This window comes from Dicentrarchus labrax, unplaced genomic scaffold (genome assembly GCF_905237075.1).
Source record: "Dicentrarchus labrax unplaced genomic scaffold, dlabrax2021, whole genome shotgun sequence".
Taxonomy (NCBI): Eukaryota; Metazoa; Chordata; class Actinopteri; family Moronidae; genus Dicentrarchus; species Dicentrarchus labrax.
The window spans coordinates 1,376,341-1,398,532 of NW_026136875.1; the positions used below are offsets into that span (position 1 = coordinate 1,376,341).

General features: G+C 39.2%; 1 protein-coding gene across 2 annotated transcripts; it reads right to left on the reverse strand.

Moving 5' to 3' along the window:
* Positions 1-1,755: 1,755 nt before the first annotated feature.
* Positions 1,756-20,808, reverse strand: slc13a5a (solute carrier family 13 member 5a). 2 transcript variants are annotated; one of them, XR_007883748.1, is made up of 14 exons: positions 20,422-20,808; positions 17,321-17,449; positions 16,974-17,110; positions 15,957-16,189; positions 15,084-15,254; positions 14,775-14,958; positions 14,306-14,428; positions 13,909-14,121; positions 6,790-6,893; positions 6,556-6,677; positions 4,588-4,749; positions 4,067-4,204; positions 3,160-3,940; positions 1,756-3,107 (listed from the first exon to the last, which is right to left on the reverse strand). XR_007883748.1 is itself a non-coding variant. In XM_051394864.1 (13 exons), exons 1-13 carry the CDS (start codon positions 20,533-20,535, stop codon positions 3,812-3,814), a joined length of 1,959 nt encoding a protein of 652 aa, XP_051250824.1. In that variant the 5' UTR covers positions 20,536-20,808; the 3' UTR covers positions 1,756-3,811. The 2 variants fall into 2 exon arrangements, 1 of the variants encoding a protein (XP_051250824.1); XM_051394864.1 differs by having other exon boundaries at positions 1,756-3,940.
* Between the last annotated feature and the right edge of the window lie 1,384 nt (positions 20,809-22,192).

Sequence of the window (22,192 nt, forward strand, 5' to 3'; positions counted from 1 at the left end):
CCACAATTGACGTCGCTTTACGGCAGCTGCTGTTCATGTTCCGGCCGCCAGAGGGAGACATTTGACAGCAAACAGTGAAGCATACCTAACAATGGATCCGTGAGAGCAGCATAAAAACAAAGAAACACAAAGAAATGATCAACAGAAAATAAACAAACAAAGAAAAAACATCTGAAATACGAGTTAAATTAACATAACCCTGTAGAGCCTGAACCATGAAATAATGTTGTGTTTATTGAACCTTATGACAAATAAAAATAATAAATATCAATTTGCATACATGAGTTTTAATTTCTATCATTTTTGCTACATGCGGTATTTTTGTGCAATTTATTTATTGCTCACAGTTTGTTTATCTTTAACAGACAAAAACATTTTAACCCATTAAACTTTGAGTTTCCTTTAAAAGTTTCCTCAAGTAATTTCAAACATATAAAAGAACTTTTTTTCCCTATTGCACAACGACGTCATACCTATTCTGTATCTGCTGAAATGAAGCTATCACGCAGCAATGGCAGCCAGCCGGCACAGTGGGAGAGGAACTTTATTTTGCAGACTTTTCTGTCCTTGTTCAGGCAAACATGGACCTCACATTACATGTTTTTCTCACCTCAAATTAAATTAAGACAAACATAAAGATATCCTTGAAAAACCACTTGTGGGTCACTGATTGACGGCCGCCATTTGGGATGTCTAGATTGAAGGCCCTGGTGCATGCATTCCTGATCCCTGGTGGATTATCTGTGATTATCCACGATCTCAAATATGATACACTTGGTGTCACAGGGTTAATTTAATGATATAACACAGGTAGTTGAGTGAAACACCACACTGAACAGTATGATATTCAGAAGCAGGGATTACAGGGAACTGACCTCGCAGCATCACAGCTCCTGACAGAGTGAAGACACGTGATCTTTCTGTGATTACAGGGTGGAACATTTGTTGACTCAGTGTTTACATGTGTCAGGATTTTCAGTTGGATCTTTAAACATATTTTTCACACTAATATTGACCAATTCAACATTTTTGAAGACGTAACCGTCGTATATCAAACAACGTATATTAAACAAACTGATCTGAAACTGAACCTCTTGTATTATGTTTGTTTGGTATAATTTAGTCTTTATAAACATTGTGTGTATTTTATACTGAAAACCGATAAAATTTTCAATAAAAACGTTTTCTTTAAGGAAATCCTTCAGTAAACTGACTCAGGGACATAATTTATAGATATTTTATATTATATTAAAAACTGTACAATGAACCCAAACAGTGAACTTGGTAACTGCAGGAAGTTTGTGTAAAAGGAGTCATTTGGATGATTATAAGATTATTTCCTGTTTAGGGAACGTTTTACACAATTCTCTGTTGAAAATGATAAAAATACATAATACAGTGTTTTCTTGACGCTTGGCTGTTGTTCTATTAACTCTTTAGTTGTTTTTTAATGCAGGACGAGGCTCTGTGAACAAAGTTTGTGTTCAGAGTTTAGATATTAAATAATAATCGAAACTTTAAAAATTACAATTTACTTTTCTTCACAGAAACAAACCAAATGCTGAGATACTGGCCAACTGCGTATATTTTTACCATTTCAAAATGTATTCATGCTGGGATGTTGTGTGCACTGCTTGTTATGCTGCCCCCAGTGGCCAATAAATAAATAAATTAATAAAACTTTAAATCTTAAATAGAAATGTAAATAATATTATAGAAATAATAAAAAGCAAAAATGTAACAACACCTTCAGTATTATGTTCAAGATGAAAACTTTGTTTTATTTAGAACAATGCACATGATATATACTGATATATATTATATATATATATATATTACTATTAGTATTATTGCTTTAATTACACAATCAGAGGTTTGTTGTCACACGTTTCTTCAAAGATCAGCTTTTATTAACATAGAATAAAACTGTTAGTAACAAGATTGTATAAAAGTCTGCAGGTTACGTATGTACAGTAGACATTCACTCACTCACTCACTCACTCACTCACTCACTCACTAAATAAAAACTTGTTTAAATAAACAACAATACAAAACATACAGAATATTTTCTAACAACCTTAAAATAATTCCAATTCACAGGGATAGCAGTTGTTGTATGTTCTTCTTGTATCTCACCAGGACGGGAAAGTTCTCCGATCAGTAAAGTCTGTTCACAGATCTGGAGTCAGTTTCTCAAATAAATTCTGTCAATAACATTTCCACCAAAGAACAAATACTTACAAATTAGAGAAAACACTATTATGTATAATACGTTTTCAATTTTTTAACTACATTTTCGTGGCAACGGTTTATAATTAGTAATAAGTAATACATTTTAGGATTAGGCCTTTATTAGAGACAAGCCTTTATTTCTAATTTCCCCTGTTTTATTATATATTTCATCATATTTGGGCTCCGCTCTTATTTTAAATCAACACATTCTCCATGTTTATCTATTGTCTTTATAAATGTAGTATTATGTCCATTTCCACATCACTTATTCCATCAGCACCGAATATTTGCATTTCCTGAAGAGAACGTGTGTGATTGCTGTTCGCAGGCACAGCTTCTGAAGCAAGAAGTGTTCGGGGTCCACATCTGAATTGGTGTGTGCTCCAGAGATAAGACGCTGTTTCATTAATGACAACAAGGTGGAGCAATTGTTGGTAGAACTGTATGATAAGTGATACTCACTAAACACAAGCCTATACATCTTGTTTGGCTTCATCTAAACATGCTATGCACAGATTTGGGTGAAGATTAGATAAAATATGTGTCTTTCCCCCAAAAAATCCAAAATTGTGGAATGTTTTTAAGGCACAACTGGGCGTGGTCTATATCAGTAAAATTAGCGCCATCCAAGCCTGTACGGAAATGTGTCTTCTACTCCTGACCGTCTAATCACACATCATTCTGCTTGTGCTTTATGAAAACTTGATAAAGTTAATATAAATAATATCATTATTTTATGAATTGAAAGACAGTATAAATCTCTGCCCTGCTTCTACAGCATAACACCTGCCCTGTATCTACAGCATTGACTTATGCCCTGTATCTATTGCATTGATTTATGCCTTGTATCTATAGCATTGCCATATGCCTTGTATCTATAGCATTGCCATATGCCTTGTATCTATAGCATTGCCGTATGCCTTGTACGTACAGCCCCAACCTATGTCCTGTATCATCAGCACTGACATCTGTCCCGTATCTGTCCTGTCCTCTGTAACTTAGTATTATTGTCAAATGGACTCAATCAAATCAAAATCAATCAGATTAACTGTCCTTACAAGAAAATCAGTGTCAAATCATTAGCCTTCTCTAAATCTTATGAAATAAAGTTTATCTCAATAATATCATATTTTTTTACTATTATCATATTAGTCAAATAGACAGAACTCTGACCTGTATCTACAGCACTGACCTATACCACATGAATTCCCCTGATAACACTAGTCCCTGCGAATAGGGCTTATGACATAACTCTACTGATGGAATTAGTGCTATGGGAATGGACTTGCCTAATACATTTTTCTGCCTGGCCTCCATCATGCTAATTGAGACTTGGCCATTATTATTTGATTACAAACTTTCATGTAAGATAGGTCCTTTGATAAACCTTTGGGAAAAACATCAGTAGTGAGAAGGTCCAAACATCAAGATGATGTTCCTGGTGGCTCAGAACCAGCAGTCACAAGCTGCAGCGTGAACACAAAAAACAGATTCCCTGCTTTGAAATTTCACCCAGAAACCCAGAGGTGACTTATGAAACCTGAAAATGTTGAGACAATAAAGTAGCAGGTTGTTTCTCCTACACAGGTGTAGAAGCGTTGGCCCATGATGGGAAAGAGTCCAGGTCGAACATGACACGACCCCAACTGTTGATGGCCAGACTGATGCAGCCGATCCCAATGATGTTCATCACCACGCCTGCTTTAGCCTGCAGGGGGCGCAAAGGAGGATACATTATTATTTATTATTATTATATTATTATTTATTATATTATTATGACTTCATGAGTGGGTCTGAGTAGTCTTTTTTTTTCCATAAAAAAAACAGAACTCACCATGTCAGACACTTTGAGGAAACCGTAGGAGAAGACTATGGCGTTTGGAGGCGTGGCCACCGGCAGCATGAAGGCGAAGGAGGCGCTGAGGGTGCAGGGGATCATCACATACAGCGGGTTCAAGCTTATAGACTGGGACTGGGTTGGGACACAGAAAAAATCAGTAAATGTCAATATACAGATTTACTACAGCATATCATATCCTGAGACAAACGTTTCACCATATTAGCACCATAGTCTTATATATTAATCCTGTTTTATTACCAATGACCAGTGAACGGGTTGTAGCGTGAAAGATAGACTTCCAACGGTTGTAACGTTTATGCCGGAGAAGTGCCTTCTCTCTCTGCTTCCGTACACTGTTTATACGTTAGTTAGTTTATACGTTTTTTTTCTGTCACTGTTGATGTCAAACATCTATAGGAAGTACAGTAGCTCAAGAGTGACTGAGTCCGTCCTCCCTTACCCCTATACTGTATGTATTATGACTGTATGGAAAGTGAATGAGTGTGTTTTGATACCATGGAGGCCAGGATAGGCATGAAGAGAGTTGCCGTGGCGACGTTGCTGGCACACTCGGTGAAGGTGGCAATAAGGAGGCAGAGGATGACGGCGATGGCCCAGGGAGGGATGGAGTGGAGTGGCGTCATCTGAGCACCGAGCCAGCGGGACAGACCGGACTCCTGACGGCACACACACACACACACACACACACACACACACACACACACGTAATGTTGTGTTAGTACAAAGTAAACAAAATGCTGCAGTGAACTGAGTCTGAAAGGTGTAAAGACTGATTACTGATAGTACACTTTACCCCAAATTTCAAAAGATTATTTTACCAATTTTTTTTTTTTTCTGAAAACTCTGTTGTCTGTCTCGATCCTGTTTACACAAGCGGAGTCCGTGAGTGCCTTTGGGTAGGCCTACTATGCTCCGAGGAATACAGCAACCTCAAGAAAGTCGCACTTTACATTCTGACAATGTTCCCTTCCACCTACGTATGTGAGTCGTCCTTCTCAGCTATGAATGCAATAAAAACGCACGGCAGGAATAGACTGACTCACCAAAATCTCAAGAACTGCCTGAGGATTAAAGTGACGTCTATTTCACCAGATATCCAGAAAGTAGTGACCAGTGGGAGATGCCACTTTTCACACTAGGTGAGTAATCTAAACAGCTTCAGCTTTTTTGCTTCGTACTTTTTTGCTCTGATTTGTTCCGATTTAACAGTGCAATGCATTGTTATCAGTTTCCATTTTTGGTGCCACCACAGTCATATAAAGGCCTAAATAACACGCACGTTATGTCTGAAACTCGTGTTTTACTTTTCACAGTTCTATGTACGTAAATGCCTATGTTTGATTTCTGGCCTGTTTGAAAGAAGTCGTGTTTTAATTTTCACAATAATATGAAGCCTATGTCCGTTGTTTGAATGACAACTTGTGTTTCAGCACCAGGCGCTGTCCACTGACTTCATTTGTTTCTGCATGTTGAGCGTTCACGCTGCAGCTCGCTGATCTGCGTATTCACTCTCAAATAAGCATTTAGATTGAGGACATTTTTCTGTTCTGGAAAATGAGGTTTCCAAATAAAGAGCATTTTTGAGACTGGCAGTCCGATTTTTTAAAAGTATATTTTATATTTTTATTATCATTCTCTAGTTCAAACAATCTCATGGGCAGATGTTTTTGCTTGCGGGCCACATCTGGCCCGCGGGCCGCCTATTGCCGACCTATGCCATAGAGGAAGTGGGTAAGAAGAGGATGTTAGTGAAGCTGACATCCATCATGGACAACAGCTCTCACCCCCTACATGACACTGTGGGGTCCCTGAGTAGCTCCTTCAGCAGCAGACTGTTACACCCTCGGTGTAAGAAGGAGAGGTTCCGCAGGTCTTTCATTCCTGCCGCTGTCAGACTCTACAACACCTGATCAATGTTGTAGTTTCTGTTTCCAAATTACCACCATACCAAAGCTTTTACCACTCACCATAGCTTTTATATCTGTCTTTATTTATTTCACTCAAATGCTGCTGTGACAAGGTTGTGGGATTGATAAAGTAATCTATTAATCTATCTAAATAGTCGACTTATCGTCGCATTGAAGAGTTTTACTCAATTCACTTTTCATTTGTTGGACAGCTGCAGAAAACTCTGCTCCAACCAGGACTCTGACTCTGGGGGTTCAGGCAGGGACAGGAGAGGAATGAAACGGAGGAAGAGGAGCCAGTTTGTAGCCAGTTGATTAGTCAGTAACTGTTAACGTTATCAATCATACATCATATCTATCAATACATGGCGGTTTAAGTCTGTTTTTGACTTTGTTATGTCTTGTCCAAAAATGTCTTTTGGTTGTCTTCCATGGACGTAGAGGACTCGTCGTCACCGTTTTCACAGCAAAGCTTTTTGGCAATTTACACGCCAACCGTTAAGATTGGCAGAAAACTGCGTTATCATGTGATGGAAACGATACAGGAGAACACACCTCGCTGCCTTTGGCCAGAGCGAAGCCGCCTCCCAGCAGCAGGACGATGTTCCAGGGCATCTTGTTCTGGGTCACCTGCCAGGTGAGCAGAGGAGGGGCGGGGCCTCGTGACACCTGGGACTCTGATTTGATAAAAAATATTTAAAATCACAAATCATCATCATCTGTCTGCTCTGTGTGTGTGTGTGTGTGTGTGTGTGTGTGTGTGTGTGTGTGTGTGTGTGTGAGTGTTACCTGTGTCAGAGCTCCTCCAGAAGCAGAGGAAGTGCGGCGGCTCAGAGGGAAGAACAAACAACAGGACGGCAACAAACAGAGAGACGGTCGCGTCCGTGACGAACCTGCAGAGACGATAAGAAGAATATTTGTATTTTCAACTGCTCAAATTAACTTCACATTCCACAAAAATGAACAGAGCAGAAATGTCACTTTCCTCTTGTGTTGCTTATAAGAGCAGATAATGAACTGATGAACGTCTTCACATCATTCATCATAATGTATTAATAATAACTTTTACTGCTCTATCCACTAATATAAGCAGCCGTTTTCCTAAATCAAAGTTAGGGGTGTGCTGAGTTTAGGGTTTGGGTCAGATCATGTCAAATGTTGATCTGAATAGTAACTGGTAACTATAGCTGTGAAATCAATTTAAAATGTTTATTTTCCCTCTAAAATGAAGTTGAGCACAATGTAACATATGTAAAATATTTTCCCGAGGTTGGGAGGTTGGTTTTAATTTGTAGTATTGTTACAACCTTAGTTTTTAGGTTTCAACATGATCTGTCTACCTGGTGTTTATTTGATTTTTCGACTTGATGATTTATTTTATATTTTATTTATATTGTATTAATGTTTAGCCTGACGAAATGTTATTTATTGTTGTTCATTTTTGTTTTTTATGTGTTGTTTCAGTTTTGCTTCGTCAACTTCGGGCTGCATGTTTGTATGAAAGGTGCTATATAAAGTATGTCAAGTCCAAAATTAGCAATTAATACTAGGTCTTTAAAATGTTGGCTTGTGAAATCCTTCTTGTAAGGGATCAGCTATTACTGAATCCTAACATGGTGCAACACTAGTTCATGAATGGGGATTTCACCATAAAGTGTTTGTATTTGTCCTGCGGCTAAAAGTACTGGAGTATTTCCAAATCCACCCTCTGTCTTTTCTGTGTCTTTTTTAACCTTTTGAGGACATTTCCCTGCTAGATTGCCGTTGCCAATACTGTTGTTGCTATGCACCTGTCTGTCTGTCTGTCTGTCTCTCGCTCTCTCTCTCTCTGCCTCTCTCTCTCTCTCGCTCTCTCTCTCTCTCTCTCTCACCCCAACTGGTCGAGACAGACGACCACCCACCTAGAGCCGGAGGATCTGTCCTAGGTTTCTGCCTTTTAACAGGCAGTTTTTCCTTGCCCTTGTCGCCAAGTGCTTGCTCATGGTGGTACTGTTGGGTCTCTGTAATTAATGTTAAAGAGTTCGGTCTAGACCTGCTCTATTTGAAAAGTGTCCTGAGATAACTTCTGTTATGAATTGGCGCTATACAAATAAAATTGAACTGAATTGAATTCATTCAAAGAAAAGTTTTCAGCTCAGTTCAGGAGGGAATTTTTACAAAGAATCTGATATCATGTGTGATAGTTTAACTGTTTCATCTTAACATCTTATTTATTTATTAGTTGAATATTATCAGTCCAAATAAAGCTTTCACAGTTCATCTGGAGCAAAGGTAAAGTTATTACAATATATACATGACAGAAGGACAAGGACAGTAGGTTTCCTTTAATCAATAAAAAACAGAAAAGTAGTAAAGTAGCAACTATTCTGATAATTGATGAACTGTTTCAGTTCTTTTAAGCAAGGATAGAAAAAAAAACTCAAGTATGAGGGTTGGCTGCTTTTCTTGACTGACTTGTCTGCAACTGCAAATATGTTCTGAGAGAAACATAATGAAGACAGAATTATGTTTTCCATTCACACAATAACGAAATGTTGTTAATAAAACATTCAAAATGATAAAATAGGCAATCTCATAATACTATCCTCTCGTAGTGACTTCAGCATTCAGGAGTCAGCAGTGAGTTGAGACACACGATTGACATGTAAAGGACCAGTTTGTAGGATTTAGTGGTAAAATTGCAGATTGCAACTAACTACATCCTGCTATCTGTACTTGATGACCTGGGAATGAGAACGGGTTGTGAACTGTATAGGGGAGACGATGGTGGCCACAAACGTAAAAGTCTCTATCTAGAGAAGAGCCTGACATGGACTCAACAGTACTGAGTACCGGCTCTTCTGATTTTTATCCACATGGGTACCCTTACTTCTTATTGAGTACCGCCATTTAGAGTTTCTGGTATTTTGGCTACACAATAAAAGTTGTGAAATAATTGTCTACAAATAACAACTTTGATGCTCCAAACCCCCCCAGTAAGTTCAGTTTTGTACCTCGGTAATTTAAAATTTAAAACCAAGCAATACTATTAAACTATCTATCTGTCTCTCTGCAAACATGTGCAAACAGAACTGAAAATGGATAAAAAATAGCAAAAGAATCAAGGTTAGGGGTGTGCTGAACTGGGGTACTGGTGTCTTTATGGGTCCAATGAAGGTGATGATCTAGATCCAGCGTTTGGTTTGCCATTCTGTAGAAACATGGTGGTTCAACATGGCAGACTCAATAGAAGAGGACCTGGTGTCTCGAAACACAACACAACGATTCTTATTTTCAGATCATTATACGCTACTTAAATACATTCATTCCCAATGTTACACACTGCAGCTTTAACACAAAAAGTTATTTCCCTAACCTTAACCGAAGTGCTTTTATTGCAGAGTCTGGACGTGAACCGAAACGAGGAGACGGGTTGCTCTACCAAGGTCTGAGGGAAATATCTGCTTCCTTAGCTGCTAAATGTTTCACTGGTAGTGTACATTGGGTTTATACTGCTTTTGTTCTGAAAAAGACGTTAAACCAGACAAACAATGAGCTATAACTCAGGATAAAGCTGTGTAAACAGCCAATAACTCACTACCACAGACGCACAAAAGGTTTGAATCATTCGTTTTGGTCAGCGAGTAACATCAGATTAAATTTTGGGTGATTTGGGTCAGTTATCAGCTGCACGTCTGAGCTTCACTATCATCATGTGTAATTAGGAAACATGTTGAAATGATCCGTTTGCACAAACTGCAGGTCCAAGGTGACCCCCCCCCAACCCCTCCAAAAAAACAAAACAAAACCAGGCCAGGAGATCATACATCGGTGTTCTGCTGCCTTTAACCTTTTGTTCTAAGGATAAGGAGAATGAACTCGTCACTCAATGTTAACCTTTTTTTTATGACTACTGAAGACCGTTGAAGAGACTGATTGAGACTTACTTGAAAAAAACTGGGGGCCAAGTGATGAAAATATCTAGTTTTTGTACTATACTTAAGTTTGGTCTCTCACAGGCTTCTTCAGTAGTGGATTTTAAGCAATTTTGCTGCCTTATAACATCTAACCAAAAGAGCCTCATTCATTTCTATTTACTCATATTTTCTCTGTAATGTGTCTGAATATTCAATACCAAAAATAAAAAAACGGTGGTTAGCCGTAAGAAATTAAGTCTTGTTTTTTTGTCTCCTGTCAGATATTCGTCAGGACAAACAGATCAATGGATGACGTCCTTCGCTGGTCTTGTGAGGTGAGGTCAGCTGGCAGTTAATGAATGAGTGGATAAGAAAGGAGGTGATAGGTGAGGAGGCGGAGCCAGGTGAGACAAGGACTGTGAGGTCAGTTACAAAACACTGATGACGCCATTATAAACTTCCTTCCTGTGGCGCCACAAACAAACTGTTTGGAACTGACCCGAGAACCTAAGTTCAGCTGTACAAAACTTAGTTGTCTGGGTCACTACTGGAGTCCCACAGGGCTCTGCTCTGGGTCCCCTCCTCTCTACCCTCTCTCAAGCCTCTTGACTCTGTTATTCACTCGCATGACGTTTATACGGATGACTCTCAAGTAATTCTGTCTTTTCCCCGGTCTGAAACCCTGGTGACAGAATTAATATTTGCAAGTCTGCACACCACTTGACAAAGACTTCCAGGGAAGGCATCTCCTGTCCATGACCTCTGTATTAACACTGAGAACTCTGTGGTGTCTGTGCTTCGGACTGTAAGGACCCACGGTATGATACTGAGATACCTGAGACAACCCGCTCCTGCACATTCATTCTCCACAACATCAAGAGGATTCCTCTTCCGCATGCAGACAATCGTCTCGCATCTAGACCACTGCAACAAACTCCTGGCTGGTGTGCCTGATTGTGCCATCTGACCTCTGCAGCTCATCCACAGTGCAACAGCATGGCTGGTCCCTCAATTCTCCCACACTACACTGCTTCTTCGCACCTTGCAATGGCTACCGGTGGCTGCTTGAATCTGATTTAAGACACTGGTACGTTCCTACCAGGCTGCGGATGGTTCATCCCCATCAGTGACGTGCGGTGAGGTTCATGGCTGGTGAGGCACTGACTTCATCAGAATCAGATTTATAAATGTAGCCCTCCTACTCAATTCTAATTTGTAACAAAATGTTTACCTTGATTACTTTTAAACAATTTCACATGGGAGGTGAATTGGTAAATATGAAATTTCTACGCATTTACTTCGACTAGATAATCTGATTTTCACTAGGGTGCAGAGAGGCCAAGTTCAGTGAACTCCCATGCATACTTTTTAATAACCACCTTCCTTTTCAGTCATAAAACACAATGTTTACTCTATTTGAACCATGAATAATTAGTACACACCCAGTTTCAATTACAAAAAAATAGGGGAACATTTATTCAGCATGACCCAAATAAAAATGTAAATAAATCAAATAAAATACCCGGGGTTTTTAGTTTGTTCAGTTTATGGTACCATGCATGCTGGCTCGCAGTTGGAGCTCATGTGAAGATCCGTTTGATTACACTCACAGTGGACAGAAACGTTGTTTGTTTAGTTCAAAACCTCTGTCCAGTGGCGGCTGATGAAAGTTGTCAAACTAGTCCATGTAGGAAAACCCGGCTCCTCACCCGCAGGTGCGCCGTCCTTCTCCTCCCGACTAGCAACGCTAATGGTGCTTTCCATTTCTCTCGTGAACTCGGAGCCCGAGTTGTTCTGCCGCGAGAACGTGACATCATTGCCTGGCTTGTACCACTGATAGCGTTCCAGTTGTCTTTGGGCATTACGAGTCGGAAAGAAGTGCAGCAGCTGTCTTGTTATTGTTTGTGGCTCATCTAAACAAGTTTTTAATTAAAGAAATAAAACAACTTTAACAACACTTAACAAACTCATGAACAGCACAGCGTCTCTTTCTCTCTCTTACGTCTCCGCTCGGTTACTCTTTTTAATCTCGCCCTCTCAGAGTCCGGTAGGTTACCCCATACTTATCTCTAATAGACCCTGAATGGATAATGACAGATTGACACCTGAATACTCAAATAAATAACAAAAACATACGACAACACAGAAACAGGTTACACACACATATATTATATACACCAGCTAAACTACGGAAAGTCAGGGGGGCAAATATTAAAAGTGTTTGAAACATTTGATTGGCGACATACAGAGAGACAGTAACACGCTCTCATTGCATGGCAGAGCACAGTTTGTGAGGGATTGCGCAATCCAAGGTGAGGCATAGCTTGCTGCTGCCTCACCGTGCGTCTCTCCCCCGTATCTGATTTTTAATAAGTTAAGTTAAATGGAAAATTAGTTCATAGTTTAAATCATTTGATAAATATAACCGTTTAATTTATTTGTTTATTATATATTGAATCTTTTTCCATGATGACAGGATGTCACTCCTGACCGCATGTCACTGATCCACATCTAGCTTTTAAGTGACGTTTCCTAGGGGGGTTTGGAATCTGTTTACCAACTAAAAAGGGTTTTATTGCTAAAATAAATTGAACAATGTGGTTGGTCAAATAATAACCAACTTATATTAAAATTGCAGTGTAACACTGATTTTTACACCAAAACTAGTGATTTGGTCAACATTCAGAGAAAACTAATAACGGTAAAAGGTTCAGATTCTGAACTTGTGGCCCGTTCTGTTCCCTTGAACATAATCAGAATAACAGAAGCCTTGTGCAGTACATGCAGCTTAGTACCACAGGTCAGACCCTCTGTTGACTTGACACCAAAGTTTACAGCTTGTACTCAGGACACGTTTCCTCTTTGTTTGTTCTTCACCTCTGGTTCCTGTGTGTTCGGGGATTTTTGCCTCGAGCCAAGGTCTGCGTTAAACAGCAGTTTGGGTTCATTCAGACCCCTGAACTGAATCTTTTTTCCACTTTACATTAATGCATGAACACATAGAAATGTGACAAATTTATTCAAGGCAGTGTTTCTGTTAAAAAAGAATTCCAGAGAGCAGTTTAAAGGATCATTCACTCAGAAACTAAACTACAGATTATGTAGATACAAATACACAGAAATGTTCACAGGTCCTATCAGTGGAAAACAAACAAGTTACATTTTGTATGAAAAGTGTTTTTGTTTTACAGCATGAGTGAATGAACGTCTGTCTGATTATCATTGCCAGAGTCCATAATAAATATTCTCCATATCCAATCTTACCTCCACTTACTGAGAGTTCCTCTCATTTGAGTCACAGCAACCATCTCTTTAACAAAACCTCCTGCTGTTCTGAATGTATTCTCTCTGTAGTCTCTTCTGACGAGCTAACTGTAAAATTATTGTCTGCTGCAACCGAAAACACATTTGAACCTTTTTAACAAGTTGGTCCTCTGTTTCCTGATCCAAACAAAGACAGAAATAAGAAATGTCTTTGCTCAACATATACGGTACCAAGAAATGTTGTTTTAATTAGTTATTTTTAATTAATAATAATGTATATATTTATGATAATATTTTTTATTTGTCTATATTGATGTTTCTTTCTATTATTTTGTATTTTTAGAAAACAGATTCACAACCAAGCGGCAACCTCTGTGGCTGCAAATGAAGCCAACACTGAAGTAACAAAAGCTGCAGTTCGTCTAATGGCCATTTGAGGCTGGCTCCAGCAGTGAGTCAATCACTGCAAGAAAACTAATGTGCCTGCTAAAATCACAATATCACAATATATTTCAGAAGCTTTGCAGTAATGTTAGCTTAAACCCATCTGAATCTGTGTATTTGTTCCACCACTGCCTGTGTACAGCCAGGGCTTTTCTGACAAATGATAAAGATAAGATGTACCTTTATTGATCCCCCGTAGGAGAAATTCAAATCACTATTGCATTGATATTTGTTGTATCTCACACCATAAATAACATAACAACAACAACATATACTCGTATACTCGTATGTTTTTGGTACTCACTCAGCCTTGGCGTTGAAGACATGGGTGGCCCAGCCGTCCACAAAGCGTGGGTCTCGTGTGAACCACAGCATCACCATGAGGATAAAGAGTGCCAGGACGCTGATCTCTGCATAACTCATCGGCCCCAAGCGCTGATGTTCTTCCCTGATCACTTCGTACGCCGCTCGCTCCTTCTCTGACTGGACCGCCCCACAACCCCACGTCCTCCGCAGGCTGCAAGGAATGAAAACATACATTTAACGATCTGCAAATAAACTACAAGTTGAACGTTTTTGAACAATAACCACCACCACTGCGATACAGAGGCAGGCAATCGATATTTCACAACATTATCAGTAATATCTGAGACACACGTGCAGGAAGGTTTTGTTTGTGTGTTTTTGGTGAAGCGACTCACTTGCAGCCGATGTAGAGGAATTGCAGCCAGAACCAGGCCAGAGTCAGCATCAACACCATGGTGGGGAAGGCGAACGCAAACCAGGATGCAAAGTTGATCACGTCACCGTTCTGAGGGAAGAGTCTATGTGGAAGAGCCAGACAGGAAGTAACAAGAGACGATAGATTTAACTTCACAACTTCACAAGCAGAAAAATAATTCTGTTTACTTTCTAAGCACAAGTAGTTGAACAAGAAAATACAGTCAAAAGCCCTCCAAATTTAGTTTTGAATCAAGTATTTTTCTGATCAAAGCAAAGATTACAAATTTGATCAAATATTCAATGTCATGCTTTGGTTCTACCAAGTAGTACAAACAGTTTTAAGCAGTCAATAAAATTGTCATCGTAGTATCGGAAGTGTTTTGGTACAATACACAGTTTTCACTACTTGTGCTATGAAAACATTTCTGCTGGTATATTAGGACTCACTGGCTCATCTGTCCGATCAGGACCAGATTGGGTCCGGTTCCAGTCAGAGTAGCGATGCCTCCAATGCTAGCAGCGTAGCACACACACAGCAGGAGTCCTTTACTCATCTTTCTCCTTTCCTCCTGCTCGTCGCTCAGCTCCTCCAACTCCATCTGGCAGCAGGCGTTCTCCACGGACACGACCACTACCACAGACAGTTCTAGAGTCATTTACAGGACTGATTTGCACATTTTAAAATGTGATTTTCTTAATCATGCATCAGTTTTTATACAGGTTTGTTCCCTCTTTGAATCTCCTCTGTGGACTGACCTGGCCCACTGTTGGTGCAGTCTGATGGAGGTTTGTCCTGCGGTGTATGTTTAACAACCTCCTGTCTGTCCATCTGACTCTCTGACAACACTTCCTGCTCAGGGGACATGTTGTCTTTTAGGTTGCTGATTTTCTCCGAGTTGAATTGTGTTAAGGTTACCCCGTTCTGACCTGGGGAGGAAACGTTCAGAAGTTCAATGTCGGACTACAGAAAACTTTCCATGTCAGTAGTTTTTTTATTGTCTTTTATATGATAGTGACAGCTGAAGATAGACAGGGGATGACACACAGCAAAGGGCCACAGGTCAGATTCGAACCCTGCAGCAAGGACTCAGCCTCGGTACATTGGTCACCAGCTCTACCCACTGAACTAACCGGGCGACATGTCCGTAGTTTTTAAGTCACTTAATGATTCACAGATTTAACATGATATCAAGGGATGACGTATGAATAGCACCCTACGGTTTGAGCATGCTGGACAAAAAGGGCTTGCATCCTATATGTATGGTATTCAAGTTTATGGAAATGTATCCAGATCTGTATCATATTAGAGTCAACCTGCCTCTTTTTCTCAACCCTTTCACTGGACAAGAGCATCGATATTGGTTGATTTTGTTAAACCCTGGATGTTTTATATCCATTGCTAAATGCAGAATGGTTAAGGTTTATAAAAAGGTGAACATTAATCCCCTGCATACTTAATCCTCTCTTTGTAAGGGACCCGCTACTTTCTGCTTGGGAGAATAAACCCAACAGAATAAATTATGCTGAATCCAATGTGGATGTAACTCCTTGGGATACTGGGCTGTTTTTTCTAAAGCAGGATATCTAACCTATGTGGGTCCAGCAGACAGCACAGAACATCGTTCGTACCATTCTCCAGGACGTTTGATGGAGGAGTTTGCAGGATACTGCTGGTTTTCTCTTCATGTTCCTGGTGTAGAACAGCACTCTTTCTCTGGCTGCTGGAGGAGGGTTCAGGGTCTACGTTGCCGTTGAGCTGATCCAGGATGGCCTGGACGATGGGGACCATCATGGCAGTGGTGGCCGTGTTGCTGATCCACATGGACAGGAAGGCTGTCACTCCCATGAACCCCAGCATCAACCTGGGAGACAAAATGTGATGATGCTACAAGAATCCTCATCAGAAAATGAAACCAGAGAACTAAAAACGGGACCAGAGGATTTTTAACACTCAAGGTAGAAAATCAACCAGTATGACCAGTGAACTTTGAGTCACTTTGAGTGAAGTCTGGGGAAACACTAAAATAATTTAGTACAGATGAATGATAACGTTGTTTAAACAATGGCCCCAATGCACTGCACACTCCAGCTGCGTCACCATCTCAATAGACAAATGTACATTGTACATGTACCGACTTGTGTAACGGTGTAATTACACATTGATGTATCAGTATTAACAATCATTAACACCGACAATATATAATAATAAGTCAGTCAGGGGCCTTTTTATGCAAAATTAGCACTTTTACTTACTTAAGTACCTTTTACTGATGATAATTTAGTACTATTACTCAAGTAGAACTTGTAGATAAGTATTTTTATATTGTTGTACTTTTTCTTAAACCTACTACAAGTTCAACAGTTCATTTAATACTGCTGCCTCTAAACCTAAACAAACATAAACAGAAGATTGACTATTTCTATGTAGTATCTCAATGCCACTGGGTCGGATGCTATTTTATACTGTTGGGCTTGCTCCAAACAATTGGCTATTGACAACCTGAAACTTTCTTTTATTATTCTCCAAGAGGCACTCATTGGTCTCAAACTTGTGTTAAATGCTGATAAAACAAAATATATGCTATTCATAGAGCCTAGAAAATTGATTCCCACACAAAAGTTCATGTTGATAACACTGAAACTCACATGGCTGGTCGGACCCCGACCAGCAGCAGCACTCTGAGCGCGATGCGTTTGTGGAGGTTCCAGTGCTCCACGGCCACGGCCACCATCAGACCACCCACAAACAGCATGTTGGTGTCCTTCAGGTACTCCATACACACCTGAACAACAACAGAAACAATCTGCAAAGGTTAGACACATAATGTCAACGCTTATGTTTTCTTTTTAATGTTTAAGAACAAGTTGAGCAGTGTGAATTTATGTACCTAATCTAATACTAGTTGATGCTGTCTAACATATTTACAGTGTCTACTGCCTCATACTGCAGTAGTTGTAGTACAGTGAGTGTGTGTGTGTGCGTCCAGTCTTACGTCTTTGGACTCCATAATGCCGAGGACGGGGAACAGGATGGTCGGCAGCAGCGCCGTCACGGCCAGCGGCAAAACCTCAGTGCACCAGTACACCGCCATGAGGGCTATGACGTAAGCACAGGCCGCCTCCTGCACACACAGACACACACAGAGACAAATATTTGAATTCTTAGGCAGTGTGCAAACTATACTATCGGGTTTCGGGTTTTTTAAGGGAATAATGGCAATTTTGGGATATTTTGTTTTTTGTTGTTGTTGTTGTTGTTGTTACTCCAGTTGCTGTCAGTGTTTGTTGCCATGTCATGTCTCATATGTCTTCCTGTCTTAATGTTAATTACGTATCTTGTACTATAAAATAGAAAAACTATTTTGTATTAGTAAAGAATAAAACTAATTCATAGTCCAAATGTAGTGATTTGTTTTAGTGATAGTTTTTTCAAAGAAGTCCTCCCAATAAAACCTGACTAAATGTTTCCATCGCTTCGTTGATGGAGATAATCCTGCAGTCAGCTGTTTTAACTCTTAAAGACGCTGATATATATATATATATATATATATATATATATATATATATATATATATGAATATGAGATAAAAGTATAAACATTATACATTCCTCCATGGTGTAGGAAAAGACAAAGACTCACTGTCTCATTCAAACAGCCTCGTTATGTAACATTAAACTACAAACACAAAGGACGTGGGAGAAAAGTGGGAGAAATGTGGATACAGACTCGTGCTGTGAACTCTGAGCAGAACCTGCACCTGCTGGACTCCAGGATCCAGCTGTGACCACAGACAGTGCAAGTTCTCATGACCAACAGGACCAAAGCACAAAACTACAAAAGCCTGTGTGAGTGGTGCTGATTTAATTTAATTTAAAGAAGAACGTAACAGAAAAAAATAGATAAATATAAATGTACTGGTGAAAAATGACTTGTTGGTAGCCCCCGAAAAGATTTCAAGAGATTTAATATAAAGAATTAGAGCCGGTTCTTTACTTTCATTTCCTAAAAAGACAGATTTGCCTTTTCATTTGCAGCGTTTCTGAAATATGGACGTTTAAGTACAACAATAAAGTACAAGAACACTCCGCTCCAGAAAGTACCTAAAACAGGACTTCCTGTCAGTGTTGCACAAATACTGGAGGACAGGAGACGTAGAAAGTCAGATAAGATAAACAGACTGAAACATTTGTGTGTGTGGACCTTAAGGATGGTTAGTCTTGGTTAAATATTGGAAAAGTCTTTTGTGCGTTCACTGTCCCCCCACAACTTCTTTACGGTACAAGAACGAAACACTTCCTGGTACACGTCCTTCCTCCAAAGTATAAAAGTAGTATATATATATAATTGAGGTTTTATGTAGAGAACACGTGAAGCTGCAGGTGAGAACACGGCGGCATAACAATGAGGTGAAATGAGCCGTTAACAGCAGGGAGGCTGCTGATAGGAGCCGACTGTCCAAACACACCGTCTCTGTTGGGCCTAACATTCATTCAGACATCTGCAGCACACACACACACACACACACACACACACACACACACACACACACGCACACACTCCTGCTGTGAGGATGAATCCATGAAGTGAGGATTTCTGGGAAAGGTTTGAGGAGCCTTTAGAAACTGGAGCAGAGAACATTCCTCTAATGTTCTTTAATACCTTTAGGAGGGATGTAACTAAGTACTTTTATTTCTAATACTACTTACTCACAAACATATGAAGGTTTATAGAATCGAACAGCTGAAACCATCAACCATTAATCAGTTCGACAGGAAATCAATGGCTGAAGTCATTTTTCATTACAATCATTTCACAAACATATAAATAAACTAATAAATGAGGCTGTATTATTATAGATTAAAGTTAAAGCAATGAACACATCAATAATTATAATAATATAGTATGTGTTATTCTTCATACTTTTGGTACTTTAAGTATATTTTGATGCCAATACTTGTATTTGTACATGTATTTCTGCCCTGATGAAGAACAGAAATATAACAGATGTGAGTACTGTATTTAAATGAGTACTTTAAAGGAGTACTGTATTTAAATGAGACCGTGTTTACTGTGTCAGGAGGTGAGAACTGTCCCTGCAGCAGGTTAACGTGTCTCTGGACTCTGGGCTCAGTGATTCTCAGTAACTTATGACAGTGAACTTTTAAACAGTTTGGACTCTGTTTGTTAATCAGTGACAGAAAGCTGTGAACGCAACCTGAACAAAGACTGAACAACAACTGGAGGAGACAAGCTCCGAACCGAGGGTGTCACAATGTACTGATACTGATCATAATCATAATATTTATAAAGGATGATAATATGATCATGAATAATGTTAATACTGAAATATAATACAATAGGATATATTATAATAGAATATATTGATATAGTATATTAATATAATATAATATAATATATGAATTTTGTATATTAATATAATATAATATTTTAATAGAATATAATAGAATAGAATATAATATAAGAGGCTGCAGTAATGCACCTTGAAGCTGGTTGCCAGGGTTACTGTGTAATTCAATAAAAGAAGAGACAAAACACAAGAAAACTTAAAGATGAATGATAAGAATAATAATTTCAGTTTAAATGGGAGTTAAACTGGTTAATGTAACTGGTCAGCTGGTCCAATGCAGTGCTGTATGAATCAATAATTATAATACAATCATATAAAATCAGTATATTAAAGTATATTCAGATCTGAGTGCCTCCTCCACTACTGGTCAGTGTTACTGGTTAGTTATTAATGAACTGGTTCAGTTGTTGCAGTGTTCAATAAACTGGTTATTTAGACTGGTTACAGCTCTTTCAACTGGCCACCAGAACTGGCTGTTATTTAGTAAAGTAGCTATTTAAACTGGTTGAACTGGTCAGTGTTATATTAAACTGGTCAATCACCAGTCTGTCATTTTCTATAAACTGGTAACTTTAACTGGTTAGTGTTCATTAAACTGGTCTATGAACTGGTCTGTGATCTGGTCTGTGATCTGGTCTATGAACTGGTCTGTGATCTGGTCTGTGATCTGGTCTGTAAACTGGTCTGTGATCTGGTCTATGAACTGGTCTGTGATCTGGTCTCACCGTGGTGCTGATGGCGAGTGGCAGCAGGATGAACGGGCTGCAGACGAGGACGGCGATGCCTTTCAACCTCCAGACCTGCCGCAACATTTTCACTCGCAGAGGAAGAACCGACATTGGTGATGATGATGATGAAGAAGAAGAAAAAGAAGAAGAAGATGATGATGATGATGATGATGATGATGATAAGGAATAAATGTAAATGAAATGTCAGAGAAAAACTGTATCACTGAGACTCCTCTCTTTACTGCTCACAGTCTGTCTGCAGCCCTCTCTCTCTCTCTCTGTCTCTCTCTCTCTGTCTGTCTCTCTGTGTCTCTCTCTCTCTAACACATTTGTGATGCATTTCACAGTCGACAAAATAAATATTAACTTAATGTGAGTTACACACTCTCTCTCTCTCTACACACACACACACACACACACACACACACACACACACACACACACACACACACACACACTGAGTAAACACAGAGGAAGAATCAGATCTCCTGTAGACGTCAGATTGAACTCACCTTTTATCCCCCTGCACAAACTCAACAGAGTTCACAGTTTGAGGTGGAAACTGTGAACCTGGAGTTCGCTGAGTCGCTGCAGCAGGAACATTAAGTAATGTCAGGTTTTATGATCTTTAAAATCTAATCTGACACCTGGAGCTTGAGTACATCTGAAGGTCTCACAACAGTGTGAATAATGAATCAATACAAACTGTTCTCTATCCACTCTTTATCAACTCAATGAATGAATGAACTCAAAACACAAAAATTGTTTATACTTTATTCCTCCTTCTTTGTGTCCATTGCTGATATATTCACTGTAAAACCTAAAAGCACATTTTAATAAAAGTAACTTAATCCTCGAAAATGTGTGGAGTCTCTGAATTAAACCCAACAATGAACTGTTGAAGTAATAACTCAACAAGTTTTAGTGAACCTAAATTTGTGCTTTTAATTATTGGTGATATAATTCCATTGACTCCTTTTTTCCCTTTACTTTCTATATAACGACATAACAATCAGGGAGAGGTTGTGCAGTTATCAGCTGCTCCAACATGCCAGGACAGGAATTAATTAATCTTGAACTGCAGTTTTTACCAATATGGTAAGAGAAACATTAAATAATCCATCTTTACTCACTAGATCTCAGCCTTTCTGACCTTCAGGTGCGTAAAAACTACAGTTAACTAACTTAACTTAAAAATGAGAAATTATCTTATTGTCTGAAAATGCTATTCAATATTGTGCATTAATTTAATTATTCTGCTCATGTCTTAATGACAACATGTTTCAAAATGTCATGAAATCGAAATAAAATGAGCAGAGGGACATACAAAGACAAAACTTTTACAATTAGTGTCAAATATAATTTTATTTTCATATCATGTCCGAGAAAAGACATCCTGTTTATTATTTTCACACCAAAAAGCAGATAATCTTTAACTCTTTTTTAATTGACATTCAGTGATCAGTGTATATTTAAACCCTGATAGTAATCTGCTGCCTGTGAGTTTATCCTCTGCTGTCGCCCAGTGGACACACGTGGTTGCACAACTCACATTAATCAACTCTTCTATAAATGGGCCAGTGTTTTCCTGCCGTCTGTTGGCCAAAAGTTGTAAATTAGTCTAATCGCTGTTTGATCCGGGCTGTAAGATGTAAACTTCACCTCAACCAAACCAACAATACAGAAGTTAAAGAACTGTAGTGTTCTGTAATGGAAGCTCCTCTGATGTAAACAGCAGAGCTGGTACGTGTTCCTATGTGCACAATGG

What these genes read in the sequence shown, in the direction of transcription:
- slc13a5a (XM_051394864.1), bottom strand. Translation starts at nt 20,535, where the DNA reads ATGTCGGTTCTTCCTCTGCGAGTGAAAATGTTGCGGCAGGTCTGGAGG. An exon ending in CACTCGCCATCAGCACCACG is followed by an intron (nt 17,450 to 20,421) that starts GTGAGACCAGAT and finishes CTGTGTGTGCAG; the next exon opens with GAGGCGGCCTGTGCTTACGT. An exon ending in TTCCTCTACATCGGCTGCAA is followed by an intron (nt 14,122 to 14,305) that starts GTGAGTCGCTTC and finishes CATTCCTTGCAG; the next exon opens with CCTGCGGAGGACGTGGGGTT.